Source organism: Pristis pectinata, chromosome 8 (assembly GCF_009764475.1).
Source record: "Pristis pectinata isolate sPriPec2 chromosome 8, sPriPec2.1.pri, whole genome shotgun sequence".
NCBI lineage: Eukaryota > Metazoa > Chordata > Chondrichthyes > Rhinopristiformes > Pristidae > Pristis > Pristis pectinata.
In genome coordinates this window covers 51723625-51750025 of record NC_067412.1, presented here as the reverse complement: position 1 = coordinate 51750025, position 26401 = coordinate 51723625, and the positions used below count along the sequence as shown (strand labels likewise).

Sequence of the window (26401 nt, the reverse complement as noted above, 5' to 3'; positions counted from 1 at the left end):
ATCATCCTTCAGTCTCCTATGCTCCAAGGAATCAAGTCCTAGCCTGGTCAATCCTGTCCCTATAACCCAGTCCCCTCAAGTTTTGGCAACTTCATCATAAATCTTTCCTGCACTCTTTCTAGCTCAATGACATCTTTCCAGGATGGCCAAAACAGAACACAATACTCCAAGTGTGGCCTCACCAATGCCTTGTACAACTACAACATCCCAACTTTTATACTGAATGCCCAAACCAACAAAGGCCAGCATGCTAAAAGCCTTCTTCACCACCCTGTCTACCTGTGATGTCACTTTCAGGGAACTATGTACTTGTACACCTAGCTCCCTCTGTTTTACAATGCTTCCCAGAGCCCTACTATTTACAGTAAAAGAACTGCCCTAGTTTGACTTCCAAAGTGAAAGTCCTTGGACCTGTGGGGCTAACTTCATCCACTGGGACTCGCAATTGGATCCAAAATTGACTTGGTGAGGGGAGGCAGAAGGTGGTGGCTGAGGCTGGCTTCACTGATTGGAAGCATGTGACCAGTGGTCAATCACAGGAATGGGTGCTGGGGCCTTTGATGTTTGTGATATACATTAAATACCTGGTTGTGAATGTAGGAGGTATGATTAGTAACCTTGCAGATGACATGAAAATTTGTGATGTTGTAGATAGTGAAGAGGAACACCTTAGGCTATAGCAGGACATAGATCTGCTGGAAAATTGGGCGGATAGAATTTAATCCCGACAAGTGTGAGTTGATGCGTTTTGGAAGGTCAGATAAATAGAGGACACACACTGTAAATGGTAGAGCCCTATGGAGTATTGATGACCTTGTGGTACGTCCATAGATCTCTGAATGTAGCAGCATAAGTACCCGTACTAAAGAGGTGGATGTGCTGGGGATTTGTGTTGGGTGGTGGGTGAGAGGCCAATAGATGGGAGATCCCACCTCCATATCTCCTTTCAGCCCCACTGCTCTCTTGGTCCACCTGCACTCACAGCACTTGAACAGTTTGGAGCAGATAGGTCCCCGGCTAAGGATGAGGCGACAGGTGAATTGACCCCTTAAATCTGCCATGGCCAGGGCCAACAAGAACTTCTCCGATTCCTGTCTTTGTGTCCAATGGACACTCCTTCCACGCATCAGGTGACCAAAATTTGAGGTAGACTCGTCCGTTCTGCAAGCCTTGTGGACTTACTGCTGACTTTCAATGATTAATTACCCTCTTCCATTCTGGCCCCTGGAGGGATGTCACTGGTACCCGGCTGTGCAGAGCTGGAATAGGGCCAAGCTCTCCGGCTGCAGTGCTTATCATCCACATCTGCTATTGCTCACTTGCTCCCTTCTGAACTGAGCGACTCCAACTAGCTGACTTACAGCACACCATTGGAGTGCTAGTACCAGGGAGTGCGCACGAGCTGTCTGATGGTGCACCCAAGGTTGCTGACAATTTTCTGAAAAATGCCCAGCCATTATTAATGACTTAGATGACGGGATCGAGTGTATTCCATCCAAGTTTGTTGACAGTACAATACTATGTAGAAAAATCTGTTGTGAGGAGAGTGCAGAAAATCTTCCAAACAAAAAGCACAGTTTAAATGAGTGAGAAAAATGAAGCAGGAAGAATATAATATGGAGAAATTTCAGTGTTGACACAAGCTGTCACCCTCCATGTTTTGGGCATGTGAGAGGGAACCAGATCACCTGGGGAAACCCACATGGCCATGGGGAGAATATGCAAACTCCAAAGGTCGGGATCGAACCCACACCATCAGCACTGTGAGACGGAGAAGGTAAACCTTCCTTGACCACATAAGAGGTGCCAGTTGACTGGAGAACAGTGACTGCACTACCTCACATTACAATAATCTATTTGTGTGGGACCACTGCTGACAGGAACATACTAGGCCGCAGGAGTATGTGCTGAGGGATGCACTGAATCTTGGTGCAGCCAATACGAAGGCTCTGAAGGGAAAGGCTGCAGTCTAAGGTTCTGCTGCTATGAGACTGGGTCTTGTGTAACTTCCTCGCAAACGTTTGAAGGGTGAAGTGTCCAAAGAGGTCCCATAAGTGGCATTGGTGCTTTATATGTAGAACGTATTGACCTGAAGCTACTTTGAATGCAAAGATAGTCATGCACGACCTTGCATTTCTTTATGAATAAAGTTCATTTTTGAAATAAGAGAGTCTTTTAGTGTACCTTTTAGGTCTAATGCCTACGAGCTGCACTGTTGTTTTGCCCTTGTCAAAAAATTCCAAGGATTTAGTATGGTTACAACAAGGAGATGATGAGGTAGAATTTGGATTATAAGAATAAATAATGTTTAACTGCGGCTAAATAGAGACTGGAATATGCATGTAGTTTTGATCTTCTTCCCGACAGGAGGATACTCCTCCCTCAGTAAAGGCAGGGAAGGCTACTGAATGAATTCCTGGCAGAACAAGATTGTTCTATGAGGAGAAATGGAATAGATAGGGCCTGTGTTTCCTAGAAATTTGGAAAATAAGACGCAACTTCAGTGAAACATGCAACACATACGTTTATACAGGGTTTGACAGATCAAATGTCAGAGATGACACTATCTTTGATTGGCAATCTGAAAAGATTGAATGTTTAGGTCAGTGATGAACCAAAGGGAAAATTTTTCATTCAAGTCCTTGTAAATCTCCGGAATTCTCCACCCTTGAGATATTCAGGTGCTGAACATGTTCAACACCGATACTGATAAATCTTTGGGCCCTAAAAGAAGATGCAGAATTGGGGATCAGTTGGGAAAGTTTAGTCGAGATCGAAGATCCTCCATTATCTTACTGAACACCAGAAAAGTATGAAGGACTCAATTGTCTTACCCTGTTTCATTTACAGTTTTATGAATCAGGTACAGCATCTTCAAGTAACTTTTGATGGTTTTAAATCAGGCTCCTCCTACGTGGAGGACAGGACTCATAAAAAATTCCTATTTTTTTCTGAAACACCTATTGTCAGATTTATTAATATTAATACATTCTTAAATATATCAAGGAAAAAAAAAGAAGCACCTCCACTCAATTAGATTATTCAATTGTACGAAAACATTCATGATTTTTGTGCTTGCGGTAACTCGCACAATTTCAAATGTACAATTTGACAACTTTATCCACAGCAAAACTATGCATCTCATGCTTAAGGAAGCAGTTTTCTGAAAATCTAATCAAGACACAAATTGCACAAGGTGTATCTTTAGGTCAAATAACATAAAATGAATCTTGCCTTGCATGTTCCTATTTTTGGAGAAATACAATGTTTGTTGACTGAGCTATCAGTTTATGGTCACATCAAGGAATTAATTGTGTCAGTGTTGGATGAAGTGTAAGTGATTTTTGGAAGTTGCAGGCAGTTCTGCACAGATCTCAGGTGAGAGGAGCAACCAGGAGTCAAGAGCTTCTTTGGGAGGCCAGGGTTCTTATTTGGCTGGTTGCTTGGCATTGGGCTAACAATGCCGAACATGACTGAGAACCTGGAAGCAGCATTGTTGAACCACAGGAACATTGTTTAGTTTCAGGTGAGGCAAATAAAAAAACCATCCCAAGGCATAACTAAGTATTCCTTAGTTCAAGTTATAAATGATGACTATTAATTTATCACACTGGGAAAGTGGCTCAGCTGGTAAAGCTGTTTCACAGTTGTTTCACAGCTCCAACAACCCAGATCTGATCCTGACCTCGGGCACTGTCTGTGTGGATTTTGCACATTCTCCCTGTGGCTGCGTGGCTTTCCTCCAGGAGGTCCGGTTTCTGCACCTCTCCTGAAGATGTATCGGGTGGCAGGTTGATTGATCACTGCAAATTGCCCCTAGTGTAGGTGAGTGGCAATATCTAGGGGGGAGTTGATGGGAATATGGGAAGAATAGAATGGGGTGAGTGTAGAATTTGTGTAAGTGGGTGATTGATGCTCAGCACAGTGAGCTGAAGGCCCTGTTTCCGTGCTGTATGAATCTATGACAACATTAAATCATGTGGTGTTGGGGTTAGAGTGAGAGGAGTGGTCTTAATTTTAATCAACACTCCCAGAGAGGAATTGGTGCAATCAGATCTGCCATCCAGTTTCAATGGCATGACTGACCAAACACAATGCGATAGCTAGGTCAACTCAAAAGGCACTGCAGGAACTCAGCGGATCAGGTAGCGCCTATGGAGGGAAATGGACAGTCGGCATTTCGAGTCGAGACCCTTCATCTGGACTGGGATAGATAGTTGCAATAGATAGGTGCCCCTTTCAATCTTGCAAGCTATAGGGCAGACGCTTTAGATTAAAGTTATGAATACAAATCATACAGAAGGGAAAGACACCATACCAATCTCTACACATGTGCTGATGTTGTTTTCTGAATAACATCTGATTACCATTTCCCTCCTCTTTTCTACACTATTCCTTTTCAACTATTTAACTAACCTGATTTTAAAATAAGTAGTTGTCTTGACTACTTGCATTAACACATACAAAATGCTAATTGCCGTATGTACGGCAAAAAGCTTCAAATTGCCTATTTGGGTTACATGGGACTAGTGCAGCTCAGTGCAATGGTCGGCATGGACATGGTGAGCCGAAAGGCCTGTTTCTGTGCTGTATGATTCTATTACTCTTTTATTTTTACATCATAAATCCAACACTAGGCCACTTTGTCTGTGCCCCAGTACAATAACATTTTCATTAACTTTCACCACTGAAGAGTCTTCTTTATGTTGAAAAACTCTGAAATATTGTTTAACATTCTATGTTCTGCTGAATACAGTCAAGTTTCTCATCTTGATTATAGTATCACATTCCTGGTATGACTATAGTGAGTCACAAGACCTAAACAGTGTCTTGTGAGATGCCTCAGGCTTACTCTTATGTATCTATGTATCTGAAGTGGTCTAACCATCTCTTTTTATGGAGTTTACAAAGGCACAACATACAGACAGTAGTTCTAGCTTTGTGTTACACTGAGTCTCCAAGTGTTCCCTTGAGTGAATGTAAAAGATCGCATGGTAGTATTCTGCAGAGAAACAGGAAAGTTCTCCCCAATACCCTGTCCACAAGAACACAGGAAAACTAGAGCAGGAGTAGGCCACCAGGCCCTTCACGCTTGCCCCACCATTCAACATGATCATGGCAGATCTACCCCAAGCCTCATCTCCTCTTTTGTGCCAGTTCCCCAAGTCCTCAATGCCCCCAGTCTTTCAAATATTTATCTACCTCTGCCTTAAATACTTCTAATGATCCAGTCTCCACATCTCCCTGGGGTGGAGAATTCCAGAGATTCACCATCCTCTATGACTTCACTTTTAACTCTTCAGCTAACATCACGGAAACAGATTATCTAGTTACCTAACTGAATGACTGTTCATGGGAGCTTCCTGTGCACACATTGTCTGCCGCATTTTCTACAAAGAGGGATGACACTTCAAAGGTACCACGTTGACTCCAAAGTGCTTTAGGACAACCTGAATTTGTGAAAATGGTAAGAAAGGACAAATAAATGGAAATTTGGTTCTACACTGTGGATTCTATGACGTGGGCATAGTGCTAAACTCAAACTAGGAGTGTAGCCAGAAAGACCAGGTGTAACTTGTGTATGGACGTGGGACCACACGGGCCTAATTATATCAGCAAATTCAAGAGAAGGTTTGAAAAGGAGGAACTCTTGCTGGTAACTGTGAGATAAGAAGGTACATGAACACCAATCCACTCCCTTTATCAGGGCACATCTCCCAATCTATTACCAAAAAAGGAAAAGAGTAATAGGTGCCCTGAAACACCACTATAGATTGGCAGTTGAAAATTTGGCATTGAAAGCTTTGAATTCTTGCATCAATCTTAATAAGTTCAATTACCATCTTTCAAGAAAAGGAACCCAGCACCTTGGTTCTTGGTCCACCTGACTCCGGCTTCACAACATGTGACTGATTCTTCATGCCTTCCTGGTGATATGAGGACAAATGACTCAGAAAGAGGTCTAGTCTACTATGTAATGAGATCATGATGGCCTCAACTCCTCTTTCCTGCTTGACCCCTTTAGTACTTGAAAAATCAATCAGTCCAAGCCTTGAATATAGTCAACAACTGACCATCTACAGAGAATTCCAATGATTCAGAGTACATTGAGCTAAAGAATTTTTAATCTCAATTTGAAATTCCCCAAATTTTATCCTTAGACTCTAAATCATAGTTCAAGACTTTCCAATCAAGCAAAAGAGCCCATCAGCATAGAGACCAAGAGATGGTTTGCAACTTACTACCATTCCATTGTCGCCCAGCTCCCCCCTGACTTGATAAATGTTCTGCAATATATGAGTTGATGAATTTAGAACATAGAACATAGAACAGTACAGCACAGGAACAGGCCCGTCAGCCCACGATGTTGTGCCTAACTAATTAAGTTAATGATACCTAATTAATCTCTTCTGCCTGCACATGGTTCATATCCTGTCCATTCTCTTCATATTCATCTGTCTACCTAAGAGCCTCTTAAATGCCTCTTATCGTATCTGCCTCCACCAACACCCCTAGCAGAGCATTCCAGGCACCCACCACTCTCTGTGCAAAAAACTTGCCCCACACATCTTCTTTGAACTTTTTCCCCCTCTCTCCTCAAATGCATGCCCTCTAATATTTGACATTTCAACCCTGGGAAAAAGATATCGGCTGTCTATCTATGTCTCTCATAATTTTATAAACTTCTAAAATAATGAAGTGCTAACAAGAATCAGGAATAACGTCTACTTTACTCACTATAAGTGCAGAGAAATAATTTTAAGATTGTGCACTCTGCTCTTGACTTAACTGCCTGAAGAAGCTGTTTGTCTATACCTCTGCTACTGAATCTCTTTATCACATTAAACACTTGAATCAGATCACCCCTTCATCAACTGTACTCCAAGGAATACAAGTAAGTTTATGAAACCAGTTCTTATGCTTCATTCATACTGGTCCCTGTAACATTATGGTGAATCCACGCTGCATCCTCCCCAGCACCAATTTATCCTGCTCAAAGGTGACACAATATTCTAAGAAGGGTCTGACAACATACATGGCTTCACCAGTGAGAGCTTGGGAGCTGGAGTTCCCTCAAAAATTGAGAAGTTTACTTCGTTCTGGCACCCACATAAGATGATGTGGTCATTTTTCTCATGAAGGTAACAATTAGGCCCAAGCCATCCAAGTTAACATTCGGTGCTAGAAAGCATCGTATCTGGATGCATCACAGCTTGGTATGGTATGGTCTGTCCGTGACTGCAAGAAGCTGCAGAGAGTTGTGGACAGAGCTCAGCACATCATGGAAACCAGCTTCCTCTCCATGGACTCTGTCTATACTTCTCGCTGTCTCGGTAAAGCAGCCAGCATAAACATAGACCCCATCCACCCCAGCCATTCTCTCTTCTCCCCCCTCCCTTTGGGCAGAAGATACAAAAGCCTTAAAGCACATACCACCAGGCTCAAGGACAGCTTCTGTCCTGCTGTTATAAGACTATTGAATAGTTCCCTAGTACGATAAAATGGATGCTTGACCTCACAATCTACCTCATTATGACCTTGCACATTATTGTCTACCTGCACTGCACTTCTTCCGTAACTGTACACTATATTATGCATTCTGCTATTGTTTTACCTTGTACTACCTCAATGCACTGTGTTATGAATTGATCTGTATGAACAGTATGTATGGCAAGCTTTTCACTGTACCTCTGTACATGTGACAATAATAAACCCATTCCAATTCCAATTCCAATTCCAACAGTGGAAATCTGCTGAATAAAGAGGGATGCAAGGGAGCTAACAGAGCGGGAAGTACTGAGCTACATCGTGAATAGCAGGGTAGAAATAGGCTGTGTGTCCATTGGGCAGATGATTACAGCTTCTTCATCATGGAAGCAGTGACAAAGGCTAGCCTTAAGTCATGCCCAACAGGGTCAAAGGGACCAATCCATGTGAGTAATCAATAAGCTTCCTCAAACATGGCCTGTCAGGAGACACAAGAGACTGGAATCTGCAGCATAAATAAAAGATGCTGAAGGAACTCAGCGGGATGGGCAGCATCTATGTTGGGAAATAGACAGTCAACGTTTCGGCTCAAGACCCTTCATCTGGACTGAGAGATAGGGGAGAAACAGCCGATATAAAAAGGTGGAGGGAAGGGGTGTAACAAGAGCTGGCAGGTGATAGGTGGATTCATGTGAGGAGGGGTGATAGACAAATGGAGGAGTGGAAAGTGGGAATAGCAACAGAAAATGGCAGGTGATAGGTGGATCCAGGCGATAAGCAGATGGAGGAGGGAAGGGTGTAAATACTGACAGAGGCTGGAAGGTGATGGGTGGAGGTGACAAAGGGCTGCAGATGATGGAATCTGATAGGAGAGGAAGGTGGAGCATGGAATCGAGTGGGGGAGGTGGGGAGGGCAGAGGGGAACAGTGGGGGAGTGGAACCAGTGGGAGGAGTGTGTGGGTGATGGGCAGATGGAGTGGGGCAGGAGCACTCACCAAGCATGTTACACAGACCCTGCACCTGAAAATGGGGTTCACAAACAGGCCTGTGGAGACACAGCTGCAGAGAGCTATTTCATTGGCTGCAAGAATATCTGCAAGCAGAGGGCTCATAGTGAGAGCACCGGTATTGGCCAGCAGTGTCCCAGAGACTGCTTTACTTTCTTGCGGAGTTGATGTATGGAAATATCGGGCTTGGCACAGGGAACCACCTTGCTCACAACCATCTTATCCACCAGATAGTATCGCGGCAAGGTGCCATGACAACAAGCTTTCCCTCAATGTCAGGAAAACAAGAGAGCTGGTCATTGATTTCAGAAAGGAGGGCAGAGCACATGCCCCCGTTTACATCAACAGTGCTGAGGTCGAGAGGGTTGAGAACTTCAAGTTCCGAGGGGTGAACATCACCAATAGCCTGTCCTGGTCTAACCATGTAGACACCATGGCCAAGAAAGCAGACCAGAGCTTCTACTTCCTCCAGAGGCTAAAGAAATTTGGCATGTCCCTGTTGACCATTGCCAATTTTTATCAATGCCCCATAGAAAGCATTCTATTTGGACGCATCATGGCTTGGTATGGCAACTGCTCTGCCCAAGACCGCAAGAAACTGCAGAGAGTTGTGAACACAGCTCAGCATATCAAGAAAACCAGCTTCCCTCCATGGACTCTGTCTACACTTCTTGTTGCCTCGGTAAAGCAGCCAACATAATCAAAGACCCCATCACCTCCGGACATCCTCTCTTCTCTCCCCTCCCATCAAGCAGAAGATACAAAAGCTTGAAAGTACGATAAGACTATTGAATGGTCCCCTTGTACAATAAGATGGACTCTTGACCTCAGAATCTACCTTGTTATAGCCTTGACCTTATTGTCTGCCTGCACTGCACTTTCTCTGTAACTGTAACATCTTATTCTGCATTCTGTTATTGTTTTTCCCTTGTACTACCTCAATGCACTGATGTGATGAAATGATCTGTATGGATGACATGGAAAACAAAGGTTTTCACTGTACCTTGATACATGTGACAATAATAAACCAATTTACCAATTTACCTTCAGGAGCAAGTGCACAGAGCTCAGGGGATGCATGCATCGTGACATACTCACCACATGAAGGCATTCCAGAAAATTATACTTTCAGAACACAGATGATGTGGCAGTGTCACCTTCTTGGGAGGAACAGGTGACTTTTGACCAATGAAACCTGCATTTCCAGTATACTGGCATGAGTGCACTTAACGGCTGTTGTAAATCACAGTCCTGACAGGACATTGGCACATGTTTATAGCTGAAAATGAGTCACCTAAAACCAGAACAGGGGTGAGGAAAAGGAAGTGGAAGACAATACAGGCTCTGTGAGTCCCGATCGGAGTCTGGGATTGAGAGATCAAGCATGAGGTTGAGAGCATGGCTGAATAGATCAGTGGAATCAGAGGGGGAGGGATCAGGAACATTGAATGTTGGTGGGGGATGGGCAGCGGGAATAGAAAGATTGGGGAAGTGAGCCTTTGAAGTATCCAATTGGCATGCTATGAAAGGGGCATGTGGAGGCTACAAAGGGAGAGAGATAGATTGTGAATGGCCAAAGATCTGGCAAATGGAGCATGATGTGAGGAGAAGTGAAGTTGTCCATATTGACAGAATAAAATAAAAAAAGTACATTATCTCAGTGGTGAGAGACTGCAGAGGGATCTGTGTGTCCCTGTGCATCATTCCCAAAAGGCCAGTAGGCAGATACAGCAAGCAATTAGGAAAGCTAACAGAATGTTATTGTCTATTGCAAGGGGAATTGAATATAAGTGTAGGGAGGTTGTGTTTCAGCTACACAAGGAATTGGTGAGACCACATCTGGAGAATTTGCCTCCTTACTGAAGAAAGAATATTAATACTTTGGAAGCAGCTCAGAGAAGACTGACTGGACCACTACCTGGAATGGGCAGGTTATATTATGACAATAAGTTGGGCAGGCTGGACTGGGCTGCAGTTTAGGAGAAGGGATTTGACTGAAACATATAAAATTCTGAGGATTCCTGACAAAATTGATGTGGAGAGGATGTTTCCTCTAGAACTAGGGGTCAATGTTTAAAAATAAGTGGCCACTCTTAAGACAGAGACATGGCAAAATATTTTCCTTCAGATGGTTGTGACTCCTTGGAATTCTTTCCTTAATGGGTGGTGGATTTTTAAGGCACAGGGAGATAGATTCTCAATGAGCAAGTGGGTGGAAGGTTACACCAGGGAGATGGGAATGTGGGATTGAGGACACAATCAGATCAGTCATTGTCTGATGAAATGGCGGAACAGGGTTGAGGGGCTGAGTGGCCTACCGTTCCTACTTCATATGACTGCTCGAATTCCCGGACATGGGACACCAGTCAGGAACCATAGGGTGAAGATCAGATTCTTCCACAAGTCCCAGACAAAGGCTGCTCCTGAGACAACATTGTTCAGGTTATACCACAGTGCTCCCAAAGGTGCTCTGCACAGGGAACAAAGTCACCCAGTGGATGATCCCGACACTGCATCGGGTGCACAGGGTGCAATTCTTCAGGAAATGCTTAGTCAGATTTCCAGACTTGTTTCCAGAGTGACAAGCAGGAATAGTGGTTCCCATGGTTTCCTACAGTCATGGCAATCTTCAGTCACATAACACAAAAGAAAATCATGTTTACATGATCACCTTTCTAAGTCATAGTTTCCCAAACTATCCAGCAGGGGGGATTCCCCTAGCTCACACCTGGGTCTTCAGAGAGACAGATCGTTTGGACGCATCAACAGCTCCTTTATTCTCATATTATTTGACTACCAGGATTGGAGAAGCCAAATTACATGAGCCTTGGCCTTCTGCTTATCAACGATTTCTATGTTCATTAGAGAACCTGGGATTCTTCTCAATTTTTCCCAGATTCACCTTGATCTCCTCCTCCTCCTCCTCTCTCCTCCTCCTTCCCCTACCCCTTCCTCCCTCCCTTCTCCTCCTCCTCCACCCTTCCCCTCCTTCTCGCCTCCCCTCCTCCCCCTCCGCAGCCTTGGCAAAAGTTACAAGTAAGTTAAACAAACTTCCATCCTTTAGGAAATGCCTTTAGACTTTTTGTCAGGTCTCCCTAAGCATTGCTTTAGCTCATTAACCACTGCCACTCAACATTCCCAAATGTGTACCTTACATTGTCCTAAACACATTGTGAGAGCACAGGTGGGGCAAGGATATGCTCCTACCCAACTGACTGACAACAGCTGACCCCTCTACCTCAGCCTGTGTCATTGACAAGCTTGAACAAATCTATCAACTGCCTTTTTATTTTATTAAAGCATTCTGAAGACAAAAGCTGATCTCTGAAGGAATGGGCCATGTTAAAAAATGAATCAGGCGACACCGCATTGCAGTGTTCAGTTGGAACCTTCTGCTCCTCTGACACAGTGAACATGTGAGCATTGCACTTGATTGATTAGCAGAGAGGAGGCAAGCAACCTGGAACTCCTGACTGTTTGCATATTCCCACTTAATTTTAAACAGAGAGTGTAGCAACTGTGTGTGCAGACATGAAACTATCAAGGCAATGTAAATAATTTGCTTTCCATTCTATTTATTGCCTGGTTTAGATTTAAAATTACGTTGTTCTTGATAAATTGGTGATACTGCCTTTTTAAGTATATTTACTGGAAATTTATGTAGATTCAATGCTTTGTTTACTTAAATGTTCAGAGGAAAGATAGATAAAATATGAGGTTCAATTTTTTGAAAACATTTGCATTCAATATGACCTCCAAGACAGCTGACCCTTCCAAGACAATGCAGTCCACTTGATTAACACCTTCAATCACCATGGGAGCCCCACTGTTTGCATTGAGTACCATCTACAGACAGACTTGCAGCAACTTCCCATGGCTTCTTCAGAAACATCTGATAAACCTGCAGTCCACCTCCCCCCCCAAAGAAAGGAAAGAGACTGAGCCCATCATCTCCTCCAGGTTCCTCTCTAACTTGTGCATCAACTTGATGTAAGTACATCACTGTTCCTTCATGTTCACGAGGAAAAAGTCTTGGATCTTATGATACAACAGCACTGATCATCAAATGAACTACAGCAGTTAATAGCTTCATACCACCTTTCAAATGGCAGCTAGGGATGGGCAATCAAGTATAAACCCCCCCCCCCCATTTATTCATGTAGAATGACAAGAGTTGGGACATCGTGTTTCAGCTGCTACCAAACAGTAGTTAGACCACACTTGGAGTATCGTGTACAATTTTGGTTGCCACACTACAGGAAGGATGTGGCAGCAATAGGGAGGGTGCAGAAGAGAGACACCAGGATGTTGCCTGGACTGAAGGGCTGTAACTATAAGGAAAGATTGGATAGACTGAGTTTATTCTCACTGGAATGTAGTAAGCCTAGGGGTGACTTTATAGAGGTTCATAAAATTGTGAGGGGCATAGATAGGATAGACAGTCAGTCTTTTTCCCAGGGCAGGGGAGTCTAGAACTAGAGGGCACAGGTTTAAGGTGAAAGGGGAGAAATTTAAAGGAAATCTGAGGGATAAAGTTTTCAGGCAGAAGATGGTAGTTATCTAGAATGAGCTGGCAGAGAAAGTAGTAGCAGCAGATACAATTACAACATTTAAAGGGCATTTGGACAGATACTTAGATAGGAATATGATAGGAAAGATGTAAAGGGATGTGGGCCTAATACAGGCAAGTGGACAAGGTGGGTTGAAAGGGCCTATTTCTGTGCTGAACAATTCTATGAGTCTATGATTTTTTTAAAAATGTGCCATGATATGAGACCTTTGTTCTTTATCCATTATGTTAAGGTATATCCAAGATAACAACCCAATGAAGCCATTGGCATTGATCATCAAAATAAATGGCCCACTTCCTTCTGGGTCTCTTTAATATTTGTCACAAGTGGTAGCACCATTTCCGGTGTTAGAGCTGGGCTTGAACTGTAATGTCCTTCTAAAATGAAACAGCCCCTCCTCAACAAAAAGCAGGAGAGTGAACTGCTGTGAGTCACTTTGATGCACTTAGACTTGAACAATCACCAAGCTACTGGTACTCAGATCCTTTAAAACCACTCACGTCAATATATAAAACTCAAGTTACCATTGGATCCAGTATCCAAGCACTGGAATGCTGCACACCCATTTGAACACATGTCCCATTAAAATACCTCCTCATTGTTACATTTTATTGACTTAAATCAGGCCATATTCCAGTAAGCAATGATACTTCCATTTATATAGCAGCTTTAATTATTGTAAAGCTTTCTAAGGCACTTCACAGTAGCATTTTCAAATAAAAAGCAAAACAGATGAAGGCAAGGCCACCAATTATTAAGGGTGAAGGAAGCCGAGTTCACCAGAGCCCATGACTGGAGGAACAAGAAATCCCAGGAGGCTGGAGGAGATTGCAGAAACAGGGTGAGTGAAACAAAATGGGAAGATCAATTTAGAGGTGACACCAGATCAAGAGGTCAGCAAGCACAGGGGTGATGGGTGAAGAAGGACTGATGCAAAGTAGGTGCAGGAAGCTAAATTTTGAATGATCTCAAATTTTGGTAGGGGGCAGATGGAAAACCATCCTAGAGGGGGGAGGGTGCATTGGAATCGTTGACTATGGAGATAGTGAATGCATGGATGATTGGTTAAGCTATAGGTGGCCTGAGGTAGGATTAGAGAAGGTCAGTGTTATGGAGGAGCATCTTGCTAATGAAGGGGATATGGGATCTCAAATTTAGCTCATTGCCAAATAGGGATCTGAAGTTGTGATGGGTCATTTTGGCTTTGATAGTTGCCAGAGGAAAGGAGCAGAATTTGCAGAAATATAGAAGGATTGATGGTTCCCTCAACTTTTAGGTGTGCAAAATGATAGCAGATGAAATGTCATGTGGAGAAAAGTGAAGTTGTTCAATTTGGTTGGAAAAATAGTAAAAAAATGAATATTGGTTAAGCAGAATGAAGTAGCTGACCTTGAACACAAATCACAGGAAGTTAGCATGCAGGTAGAGCAAGCAATTTAGAAAACAAATGGAATTTAAACCTTTATTGTAAGATGTTTGGAGTTGAAGGGCAAAGGTATTAGACTGGAATCATTTAGGGTTCAGGTGAGATTGTACCTGGTGTGTTGTGTGCAGTCTACATCTCTTAACCTGACGAAGAATATGTTTGCCTTTGAAAATATCCAATGAAGTTTCTTTGAATTGATTCCTATGAGGGCAAGAATGGTTCTTTGAGTTTAATTTTTGTGGATGTTTTATATCCATTCGTTTAAAAGAATGAGAAATCATCTGGTTGAAACTAATAACATTCTTGAAGGTTTTGGCAAGGTGGATGCTGGTCAGATATTTCCTGTGGTTGGGAAAATTAAAACTCAATGCCCCGTTTCAGTAAAGGGACAAAGGTGGAAGCTTATCACTTTGGAATTCTTTACCCAGAGAACCACAAATGCTCTGTTGAGGAATATAATTCAGGAAAGTAACAACTTCCTAAATAGAGAAGGAAGTGAGAAGAATGTGTACAGTGGGAAGAGGAGCTTTAGCCAGGATCTCACTGAATGCTTTGACAGCTCTGAAGGCCCAAATGACCTACCTGTCCCTACTTCTTATGAAATCCTGGCTGATCTGTGACCTAATTCCAAAAACATCCTTGCTTTGGTACTATTGATAAACAATTTTTAGACTACAGGACCTGGTGTTCAGCTCCCCAATGCATGGAACTGGATTCTCCTCTACAAAGATCGGCAAACACTCTTATATGAAAGTATCCTAGTCGCTGGGATACAATTGACCCAACATTGTGCCCAGTTGACAAAAGACATACACCTATCTCTGTTGTTGAAGGAAAGCTGCATGAGGGCAAGTGGGGATTTCAAACACAGGGGTGGTACAGTTAAATTACTGGACTAGTAACTCAGAGTCCAAGACTAACAATCCACAGACCAAAGATCAAACCCCATCATGGCTGTGAAATTTAAAGTTAATGAATATTTTTTTAAAAAATATGTTTTAAAAATAGTCATTGTTGTAACAAAATCACACCTGGTTCACATCCTTACACAGTTTAGGTTACTCCAGATTCACAACACTGCCATTGATTCTGAAACAGCCTAACAAGTCAATCTATTCAAGGACAATTAGGAATGGACAATAAATGCTGGCCTGGTCAGGAATGCCTATTTTCCAAAAAAATGGATGAAAAGATTTTCTGGAGACATTCAAGATACATAAAGGGGTAGAGAATGCAAACCCACAACAGTAAGAACAGTGATAGACTGAACAGCTCTTTAATTCAATTACATTAAGTTGATTTGCAATACTTCCCCATTTACCCCACTTCAATCCTAAATAATTATTGCTCAACAAATATGATTTAATACAAACACCAATATTAGTTGTTTTCTCATTGCTGTTTGTGGGATTTTGCTGTTTACTAATTACCAGCTGCATTTCCAATAGAGTGACCAGACTTTACAAAAAAAGTACTTTAATTGCTTTGAAGTGCTTTAGGGCATCTTGAAATTATGAAACAAGCGATTTAATTGTAAGATATTTCTTTCCCTTCTTAATACACTTCTCTCACTTCAAAACTCCAGTTGAGTCAACAGCCTCAGATTCCATCACTGTTTGTGTGAAAAGGCAAATTTATCCATCAAAGGAGAAAATTTCTCTCCAACAACCCTATTGTACACCACAATAATTTGAACCTCCTCAATTCCGTCAACCATTTGCATACCAAGTATGTTAACCTTTCCACATAAGTTAAATCTTCATTTCCTAGTGTCACTCTGCTGACCTCCAAGGTCAACATTTCTCTATTGGGGTGGAAACCTTAATGCAGATCTCCAGATGGAGTCTGGCTAATAACATTGTTATTAAGGAAGAAGAATGTGAAGTATTGGAAAAGGTAGACATAGAGGGAGAGAGAGGACACATTACAGGACCCAGCATCTTTCAAACTGAATAACTCAATAGGCCCAGGTGAAACGCTCATTAATGGCAGCCAATGAGATGGCCATTTTCAATGTGACAACTCAGTGAAGGATGAGTACACTTGCACTCTGCAAAGGAAGAAATGGAACAGGCTTTGACTGTCATTTTCCACTACAAGTATGGTGCTGAAGGGCTGGAGAAAGCCAAGGTGCTACCATTGTTTAAGGGGCAAAGTTAATACAGGCCTGATATTGGTGGAGGGCAACTTACTGGAAAAGCAATCTCAAGACAGTATCATTGGACATGAGTATCAGAGATGGGGAGGTCAGGACTGATGAGGAGATAACAAGTAGAATCGATGAGAGCAGGGTATTTGAGGTGGCCCACAGTTAATTTAGCAAGGTCTACAGGCAGTTTGATCAGAAGGCAAAACTACCCATGGGATCCGAGGAAAAGAGGGAAGTTGGATTGAAGACTGATACAGTGGCAGAATGTAAAGTGTGTTTCAATGACTAGGAGGCTGGATGCAGGAGAATTCCACAGTGCTTGGAACTTCTGCGATGCACCTAAGTGACTTGGACTTAATTGCAGGGGCCATTATTAAGAAGGTTGCCAATGATACTAAAATTGGCAGATTTTTTTAGTGAGAAGGAAAATTAGAGAATGCATTAAGGTATCAACAGGTCACCCAGTGAACACAAAAGTGGCAAATGAAACTTAATCCCCAGAAACATGAGGTAATGCATGGGAGAGCAAAAAAGAGCATGGGAATGAAAAATAAATAGTAGGATGCTGGAGACTAATGACACTGAGAAGACACAAGGGAGATTTGCAAGGCTGCCTCCATTCCTGGAGAAGTATGGGTTTGAATGTCCATTGCTGGGGGTTGTTTTCTTTAGGATAAATTAGACTGAGACAGGGCTTATTTGAAGTGTATTAAATTATGAAAGGACCAACAGAGTGAACAGGAAGGACCTATTTCCCTTGGCTGAGGGGATGATAAACAAAAGGACACAGCTATAAGCTAATCAGCAGAAAGATGAGATGGGAATTGTGGAAATATTTTTCATCCAAAGAGTGGTGGAGATCTGGAAGTCACCACCTGTAATGGAGGAATCAGACTCTCTCATCACATTTAAAAGGTACCTTGGTGAGCACTTGAAAAACTGTAACCTACAAGGCCAAGGACCAAGAACCAAGGGGGAGGAACCTAAATTGCTCCATTTTTGGCTGGTTTAGATACATTAGGCAGATTGTTCTCCTTCTCTGATGTAAGTTTCTTTGATTATATGATGTATTCCAGCATACAACTGAAGCATCACCTCCTTATTTCTGTATTCCAGACCCTTCCAAATAAAGGCCAACATTGCAGTGCAAATCCAGACCACTAAAGCAGCAACAGAAAGAAGCTCACAGGTTCAGTGCCGGTGTATTTGTACAGAGGGCGATTATGATACATACTGCAGTGCTGGAAAATGAGTTCAGGTCAGGAATACCTGCAGATTCCAATGAGGAGAGGGGATGTTTGGGAAGGATGAAATTGTTCTGCTTTTGATCTTGTTCAGTGAGCTTGGAAAAGCTGAGCCCCTTTTAAGGCTGATTATTTTTCATCTATGTTTAGCGTAGCTTATGAACTCAATTAATGCACAAACTGCAAATCTGTAAACACAAGGTCCTAGTATTTTGGAAATTGCCCCAGTTGTTCCTTTAAATGCATGCTACAGAAAAGTCTGCCTCACAGTAGCCAGCACTGAAGGTGAGAGCTACGTAGTGTCACCCATCAAAACCAAGAGCAGAATTAGCAACACTTTTGTTTTAAGAAGGAAAATAATGAAGGTGGTTTCGGTATCTACGATCCAGTGGCCTTAACGTAAACACAATGGATGAATTACTGGACTTAATTAAATTCTTACCTTCAGTGAATCAAAGCAGGCAATGACACGGCCATTTTCAACGTGGCAACTGCGTGAAGGATGGGCAAACTTGCACTCTGCATCGGAACGAGAACATGTTCCTCTCTGATATTCTCGACACACTTCCAAAGTCAGCCATTTTGTGTCACGGATCATTGAAACATTTACAGCCATATTAGGAAACTGAAAGGATATGTGGGTAACAAAATCCCCCCACTTTATCTTTTTTTTTCTCCCCACCCCCCCCAAGAACAGTACCAGTTTTAGAAAAAAGTGTATAAAAGTAAGTTAAAATTATAACTCAACAAATAAACTTGTTCCTTTGGTTAAAAAATATATTCCTTTTTTTTCTTCTCAGCACTTAGGTTTTCAGTTAGTCAGATCACTGTGCAGATACATGACATTGGTCAAAGAGCCAATCTTAAATTAAAAAGAATTCATCACACAAACTGGCGGGCATTGATTAACGGGTTAGCCCCTTTCGATGTGCGTTGGCAGACAAATGTATCGCCTTTTGTGCCAAGGGAAGAACTTGCTCAAAGATGACAGCAGCCTGTCAGTGAAATTCCGTTCTCTCCAGTAACTGGTTCTGATTAATTCTCTCGTAGCATATGTTGCTGTCCGTGCTTCTGGTTACAGTTAAGCTTTGCTTCTCTTGGGGAGAGGGAGGTGAAGATTTCTCGCTTCTGTTCCCAAGATCGCGCATTAACTGATCGTAAAACAGCCAAAGATGAAGATGGAGCGAAGCAGAGAGAGAAAAAAAAAGATGGGAGGAAACACTAGCTGTTGAACCTGGAAAAGGCAGGGAAGGGAAAAAAAAATGGGCGCTCAGCAAAACATAAAGGATGGGTGAATTGTCGTCTCCAAAGCTGCTTTAAGTAAAGCCAAAAGAGGGGGAAAACAGCCCGAGATAGAAATCCAAGCAGCAGATTCTTCAGTAAAGGCACTTTTCAACAACCTGTGGACAAAGAAAGAAGATATCAGGGAAAACGTGAAAACATACAAGCTCTCCTTCATAACCTTGATATTCAAACGACAGTTGTACCGACATGCTATAAAATGTTCAGACACTAACTGTGCAGCATTTTGCTGTCAGCCATTGGAGATTAAAAAAAAGGGCCATTTCCCTTCATAAAGCTGCACATGGTAAGCAGGCGAGCCAATTGGGACCGGCTTTGCAGTGAGAGCTTGGGCGGCAGGCCAATGAGAATGGCCGTCTCATATTGATCCGTTCTGCCAGACATTCATTGCTATGCCCAATGCACAGAAAAAATCCCTCAGCCTGACGTGTTTGCTTCTGCTACACTAGCATTACATACAGTAGGAAGCATTAAAAGGAACGCTCCCTGGCTTCATGCTTTGTGTGTTTATATATTCAGTTGGTTGGCACTGGCTGCTTTGAACCTCCTGCTTACAGGGCTTATATCCTAATGAAATTGTTGGGTCTCGATAAAATAGAACGTCATACCAGCTGCAGCACTGAGAGAGTCAATTCGGCACAGCTCTGTGAAATGCCTGTAATGGTTTATGGCTGTGTGCCACATTAGGCTGCAGCCAGACACAGTCTTGAGATGCAAAAGAGAGAGAAAAAAAAAATTCAGCAGGGTGTGGTAAGCAAACAATGAAGTCCCTTCGAAAAGGAGAAAGAGAGAGAGAGGGGGGGAAACCAAGCTATCTTCACTTTCATTTTGTTTATAAATGAAAAAAAGGGGTGTTACGTTCACAGGGTTACATGTCGGTACCTCTGTGACAATGCAGATTGTACAGACCTATATAATACTCAGCCAGTAACAACCAGGCCAGTGAGATAAGGGGAACCCACTGCAGAACCTCAGCTTTATAAACCGTGATGCAAGCTGCTGGGATACGAGAGGGATTACTCCAAGTGAAGGGGGCAATGCTTTAAACAGAATGAGAAATGTTTTGGCGAGCAGCCAGTGGAGGCTGACCGTGGGGAAAGAACAGGGCAAAAGTGGGGGCAAACGCAATGCCGACATTGATTCCTTCCTCTGGGTAATGAAAGCAAATCAACTAAAATCAACTAAAATGGAACCTCGATCAGGGAGTAGATGATAATGGAGGACATTTGTGGCACTCCACAGATAGCTTGCTAATCTCGAAAGATATTTTTCAGTAGTGCAACGTGTCTATCTGAACAATAAAAGGACTTGATGCCAAATTTGGTGAGGTAGATTTAACTGCAGCAGCTTGGGGACTCCAAAGAGGATCTTAGGGTCATTGGTTTATACTGTTATATAGCATGGAAACAGGCCCTTCAGCCCAACTCATCTATGTCAACTAAGATGCCTTCCTGAGCTAGACCTATTTGTTTTCATTTGCCCATATCCCTCTAAACCTTTCTTGTCCATGTACAGGTTCAAATATCTTTTAAATGTTGTAATTGTACTCGCCTCAACCACTTCCACTGGAAGCCCATCCCATGTGCTCACCATCCTCTCTGTGAAAAACTCGCTGCTCAGGTCCCCCTTAAATCTTTCCCCTCTCACTTTAAACCTATGCCCTCTAGTTTTAGACTCCCCTACCCTGGGAAAAAGACTGTGAGCATCCACCTTATCTATGCCCCTCATAATCTTATAAACCTCTATAAGGTCACCCCTCGGCCTCCTTTGCTCCAGGGAAAACAGTCCCAGCCTATCCAGCCTCTCCTTCTAAGTCAAGCCTTCCAGTCCAAGCAACATTCCTGTGAATCTTTCCTGCACCTTCTCTAGCTTAGTCACATCTTTCCCATAGTGCAGTGACTAGAACTACATGCAATTATTTCTACCAGAGTTAGGCTCGGCGCAGAACGAAAGACATTCTAGAATTCCTCCTGTCAATCCTTAACCCATTATTGCAGCAAGGAAGTTCACGAGTGTGGATGTTGGGAAAAGATAAGACTGCCCTCACTGCTGTCCAACAAGTGTCACTAGCTGTCAAGTTTCAGGCGCTGTTTCAGCGAAAGATAACATGGGGCCAAGGCAATGGACTACTGCCTCAATGCAAGCCAATGAGAGATGGGTCTGTGGAAATGGTCCTCTAAATGTGTGGGTCAGTAACTGTACAAATGGGATAAATCGCCCTTCAGAATAGGATGTGGGAGAGTTTTGCACCGTAAAAACAAGCTACCAGACACAGTCCCTGGGGCAGTCTGCTAATATTAACCAGTGTACAGGACGCGGTCCATGGAGCAGCTGCTTAAATTAAACCAAGGTCCTACAAGGCATCTACAGGTCAGTACTCCAGTGTTAGGCAACATACAGGATAGTCTGTGGAAGCATCCACAGAGCCCATCCTGTGGAGCTGTCTCCTAACATCAACCACTTCACAGAGTAATGGAGAGGTAAAGTGCATCTTGGTAAACTAACATATGGTTGTGTGTGCAATATGCCTCTATAGAAACCACTCTCTCAACCAATCTATCAACTTCTCTCAAAGATGGTCATAGGGCCATGCACCACAGAAAGAGGCCCTTCGGCCCACTGAGTCCACGCTGACCATCAGGCGCTCATTTGCACAAATCCAACACTAATCCCACTCTATTCCCCCCACACTCCCATCAACTTCCCCCAGATTCTACCACTTACCCACACACTAAGGGCAACTTATGGCGGCCAATTAACCTACCAACTCATACGTCTTTGGGATGTGGGAGGAAACCAGAGCACCCGAAGGAAACCCATGGGGTCACAGTGAGAATGTGTAAACTCCACACACACAGTCAGGATTGAACCTGGGTCACTGGAGCTCTGAGGCAGCGGCTCTATCAGCTGTGCTGCCCTATGGAGGATTCCCCAGTGGAGTTGTTGGTGAATCTATTCTGTGGTATAAAGCAACGTACTGGACATACTCTGGGAACAATCCCCAGTACAAACCAAGTACAGCATTGTTAGTGCAACAATCATCTGCAGAAATCAATATATGATGCTCAGGAGGTGAAGAAAGATCACACTAGTAACATGTGGGTTCACAATGGAGTGAGCACTTGAACCTTTAAGTCACAGAAGACCACAGACCAGGTGCTGATAATTGGAGTTAGCATAGATGAGTATTTGATGTCTGGCATGGACCTGGTGGGCCGAAAGGTTTCTGTGTTGTATGGCTCTTTTACTCTATGCAGAACTAACCAGTGCCCACTTGATGCAGTGCAGGATTCATAAAAGATTCATGTTCCTCTCATCTTCATGTGTGCCTTGGTACATATCCATGGTCCTGAGGTTTGTAGTGAAGATAGTCCCATGTCAAGAGAACAAGGAAGGGAGTTCCAAGCATTTACCTGAGTGACAATGGAACAGCATAGGTGGTCACGTTGGTGTGTAACTTGAAAGGAGACCTGCAGGTGGTGGTGTTCTGTGTGGACATACAAATGAGAGGTAATAGTAGGCCATGTAACTCTTCAAGCCTGATCTGCCAGTCAATTGGACCATGCTGATCTGATTGTAATCTCAATTTGACGTTCATGCCTACCCGCTTAACTTTCCACCCGCTTACTTATCTATCTTCCTCTGCCTTGAAAATATTCAGGCTGCTTCCACTGTCCTCTAAGGAAGAGAGATCCAAAGGCTCATGACCTTCTGAGAGAAAAAAGCATCACCTTATGTCTTAAGTGGACAGCCCTTTATTTTAAATGGTGACCCAAGTTCTCCCGCAAAAGGAAACACTCTTTGTATCCAGCTCTCTCTGTACCTCATCCAGCCTATCCTGTCAAGATCTTACTTCTTTCACTCAAGTCCTCTTTCACTCTTCCAATGCATCCAGGCCTAGCCTGTCCCCTTTTACCTTAGAAGGCAAGCCAGCCATTCCAGGCATTGGTTGAGTAAACATTATTTGAACAGCTTCCAATGCATTTACATCCTTCCTTACATAAGGAGACCAACACTGTGCACAATACTGTCAACATGTTCTCACCAATGCCCTATATAACTGAAGCATTACCTGGCTACTTTTACATTCATTTCTCCCTGAAGTAAATGACAGTGTTGTTTCTTCATTATATGCTGTAGCTTCATACCAGCTTTTCACAAATCGTGCACCAGGACACCCTCATCTCTCCGCACCTCCAGCTTCTGCAGCCTCTCACCGTTTTGATAGTGGTGGTGTGAACCTGCTGCTCTTGTCCTTCTGGGTAGTAAAGATCACGAGCTTGAAAGGTGCTGTTGAAGAAGTCTTGGCAAGTGACTGTGGTGCATTTTGTAGATGGCACATACCGGAGCCAGAGTGTGCAGATGGTGCAAGGATTGAATGTTTAGAATGGTGTGTTGGGCTGCCAATCAGACAGCCTGCTTTCTCCTGGATGGTGCCAAGCTCCTTCAGTGTTGTTGGTGTTGCACTGTTCCAGGCAAGTGGGTAAGTTCTACTACACTCCTGCCTGGTGTGTTATAGTGGTGGAAAGATTTTGCGGATTTGATGTGGGTCAGTCATTGCAGAATACCCAGGCTCTGACCTGCCTCTGTGCCCACAGTATCAATGTGGTTGGTCCAGTCAAGTTTCATTCTCATGTTATCCTACCACCCCTAGGGTGTTGATGATATGGCTGAACATGAAGAGGAGATGGATGGACCCTTTCTTGTTGAAGGCGATTATTTTGGGCTGGGAATGTTGCCTGTTATTTCCCAGACTGTGATAGTGGATTGTCCAGGTCAGACAACACATGGAAAGGGAGTGCCTTGTGAACTGAACGCTGGGATTCAGCCAAGACTCCTCATTGAGACACGAGATATAGACTCTCTGCACCACAGCACAACCAGGAAAGGCTTTGCATTGTTGTTTCCAGCCCTCTCTCTCCTCTTCCTCCCCCTCCTTCCTCATCCACCCCCCACGACGCAGCTGGGGGGCTAGAGAAAAGTCTGCAACAAAGCAAGATTGCAGCAGGCTGCAACGACTCAAGAGGTCTTTACTGCAGCAAACTGGAGTGATCCAGATCAGGGAGATCAGTCTTGCATCAACCGATGGTTCACTCAGTGGTAACATGTGTAACATGGTTGCTGCTTCAGAGTACTCAACTCTTTTTCATGGGATGTGAAGAGAATAAGGTGGGATTAGCGTAAATGGGTGGTTGATGGTCAGTATTGACTCAGTGGACCAAAGGGCCTGTTTCCCTGCTATATGACTTAATGGATGAGGTGATTGCTGATGATTGCCCACTCATATGCCACTTCAGAAAATGAAGCAGTTCATGCCCTCTTACAGCAAGCCTAGGGCTGATAAATGGCAAGAACCATTCTCAGCACACCAGTGCCAGAGTATGATCTCCTCCAACTCCACAGACTGGCCATCTCCTCTTGACATTGAGTGAAATTCCCATCATCACCCTGGGAGAAGGGAGCTTATGGGGAGGGGAAGGTGTAAACTCTGATCAGAAACAATATTGACACATAAATAATGCAGGTATCCTGCAGTGAGCAGCTCCCCCTGAACCTACTTAGTGCCTTGCCCTTCCTACAAGTAGCACAGAAGTGCTGCTAGGAGAGCGGCTGCCTCACAGCGCCAGAGACCTGGGTTCCATCCTGACCTCTGATGCTGTCTGTATGGAGTTTGTACGTTATCATGTGACCTCGCAGGCTTCCTCCACATCTCAATTTGTAAATAACCCATTTATTCTTCCAAGACTGTGTTGTATGTTGGGTTACACCAGAAGACTATTCCTCAGACAGTGGCTAGTACTTCGGCTATCCTGGCAAATTGTTTAACAGCTGTTATCCCATACATTGTTTTATCCTCAGTCCTGTTCCACAGATGGGTTCCTGCACATACACTTATGCAGGAGAACTGTTCCACACTTTGGTTCTATACTTTGGTTTCTCCTGGGGCTGTTCTGCCTCTGTGCCCAGTACTTTGATTGTACTAGTGACGTGTGGGTCAGTAGGTTAGTTGGCATTTGTAAATTGCCCCTGGTGTGTAGGTGAGTGGTAGAATCTGGGGGAAGTTGGTGAGAATGTGGGGAGAATAAAAAATGGGATTAACGTAAAATGAGTGTAAATGGGTGGTTGATGGTTGGTGAGGACTTTCTGGGCCAAGTCAAGACTGCAATAGAATACCCTCACTTGTCTGGTTTGAGGGTGCTCTATAGATCGGCACTATGCAGAACAAAGCAGCCCATGTGACTGGCACCATTTTAAATGCTCCCTTCCTGTAACACTGGCATGCCGTGGCTGTGATATGTGCAGGTTACAAGATGCACTGCAGCCACTCTCCAAAAAGCACCTCCCAAAACTGTGGCTTCCTCTGCCCAGAAAGATGAAGGCAGCTAACTCAATCCACCATTCCCCTTCCAAATCACACAACATCCCAACTGGGAAATGTGTCAATCATCACCACAAGTGCAAAATCCCAGAAAATTCCAATGAAGCCTGTGAGAGTTCACCTTCTCTAAATAGACTGCAGTGGATCAACAGCTCATTACCCCAATCTGCACTAAGGGGTGTGCAATAAATACTGGCCTTGCAGCAATACCTGCATCCTGGAAAGCAACTGACTAAAATTCCAGACAGCCTCTAATATGAAATAAAGTATCATTGGAACACCCTCCAGTGTAAACCAAAGTATAGCACAGTCTGCTTCAGTAGATAACATGTGGCACTGTTTGGTCAGCAGCGAACAGGACATTGCACTGGTCTCCCAGTATGTGCCCAAATGCAACACCCTTTATGAAACAGTCCCCCAGAATAAAATGGTGTACTCGGCGCAGACTCTGGAAGTGTCACTGGAACAAGCACGGAGTCAGAACGGTCCCAGTAGAAACCAAAGTACAGAACACAGCTTATAGAACAGTTCTCCTGCATAAATCTACATGCAGGAGCCAGTCTGTGGAACAGAACTGAGGATAAACCAATGTACAAGGGAGCATCTGCAAAACAATTTCTCAAGATAGCCAAAGTACTAGCCACTGTCTCAGGAACAATCTCCTGGTATAACCCAGCATATGGTAAAATCTGGAGAGAATAAATGGGTTACTTACAAATTGGCAGGCTGCCTCTAATAGGTTGCCATAAGGATCAGTGCTGGGACCTCAGCTATTTACATTTTATACCAATGACTTAGATGGAAGGAATGAGTGTTATGTATCCAAGTTTGCTGA

At 43.5% G+C, this 26401-nt stretch overlaps 1 protein-coding gene across 18 annotated transcripts in view; it reads right to left on the bottom strand.

The window, feature by feature from the left end:
• LOC127573072 (muscleblind-like protein 3) overlaps window positions 1-26401 on the bottom strand; it is a 188138-nt gene that overhangs the window by 84553 nt on the left and 77184 nt on the right. For 11 of the 18 annotated variants that reach the window (XR_007956747.1, XM_052020896.1, XM_052020890.1 and 8 more), the window contains exon 2: window positions 18328-19285. Coding sequence is in view for 17 of the 18 variants with exons in the window: in XM_052020896.1 (XP_051876856.1) it covers window positions 18328-18501 (174 nt within the window). In the remaining variant the exon portion in view is untranslated. Of the gene's footprint in view, window positions 1-18327; window positions 19286-19376; window positions 19456-22451; window positions 22542-22600; window positions 22675-23259; window positions 23335-26401 lie in introns of those variants that run through there. The other 7 variants (XM_052020891.1, XM_052020892.1, XM_052020893.1 and 4 more) reach the window with 5 other exon arrangements.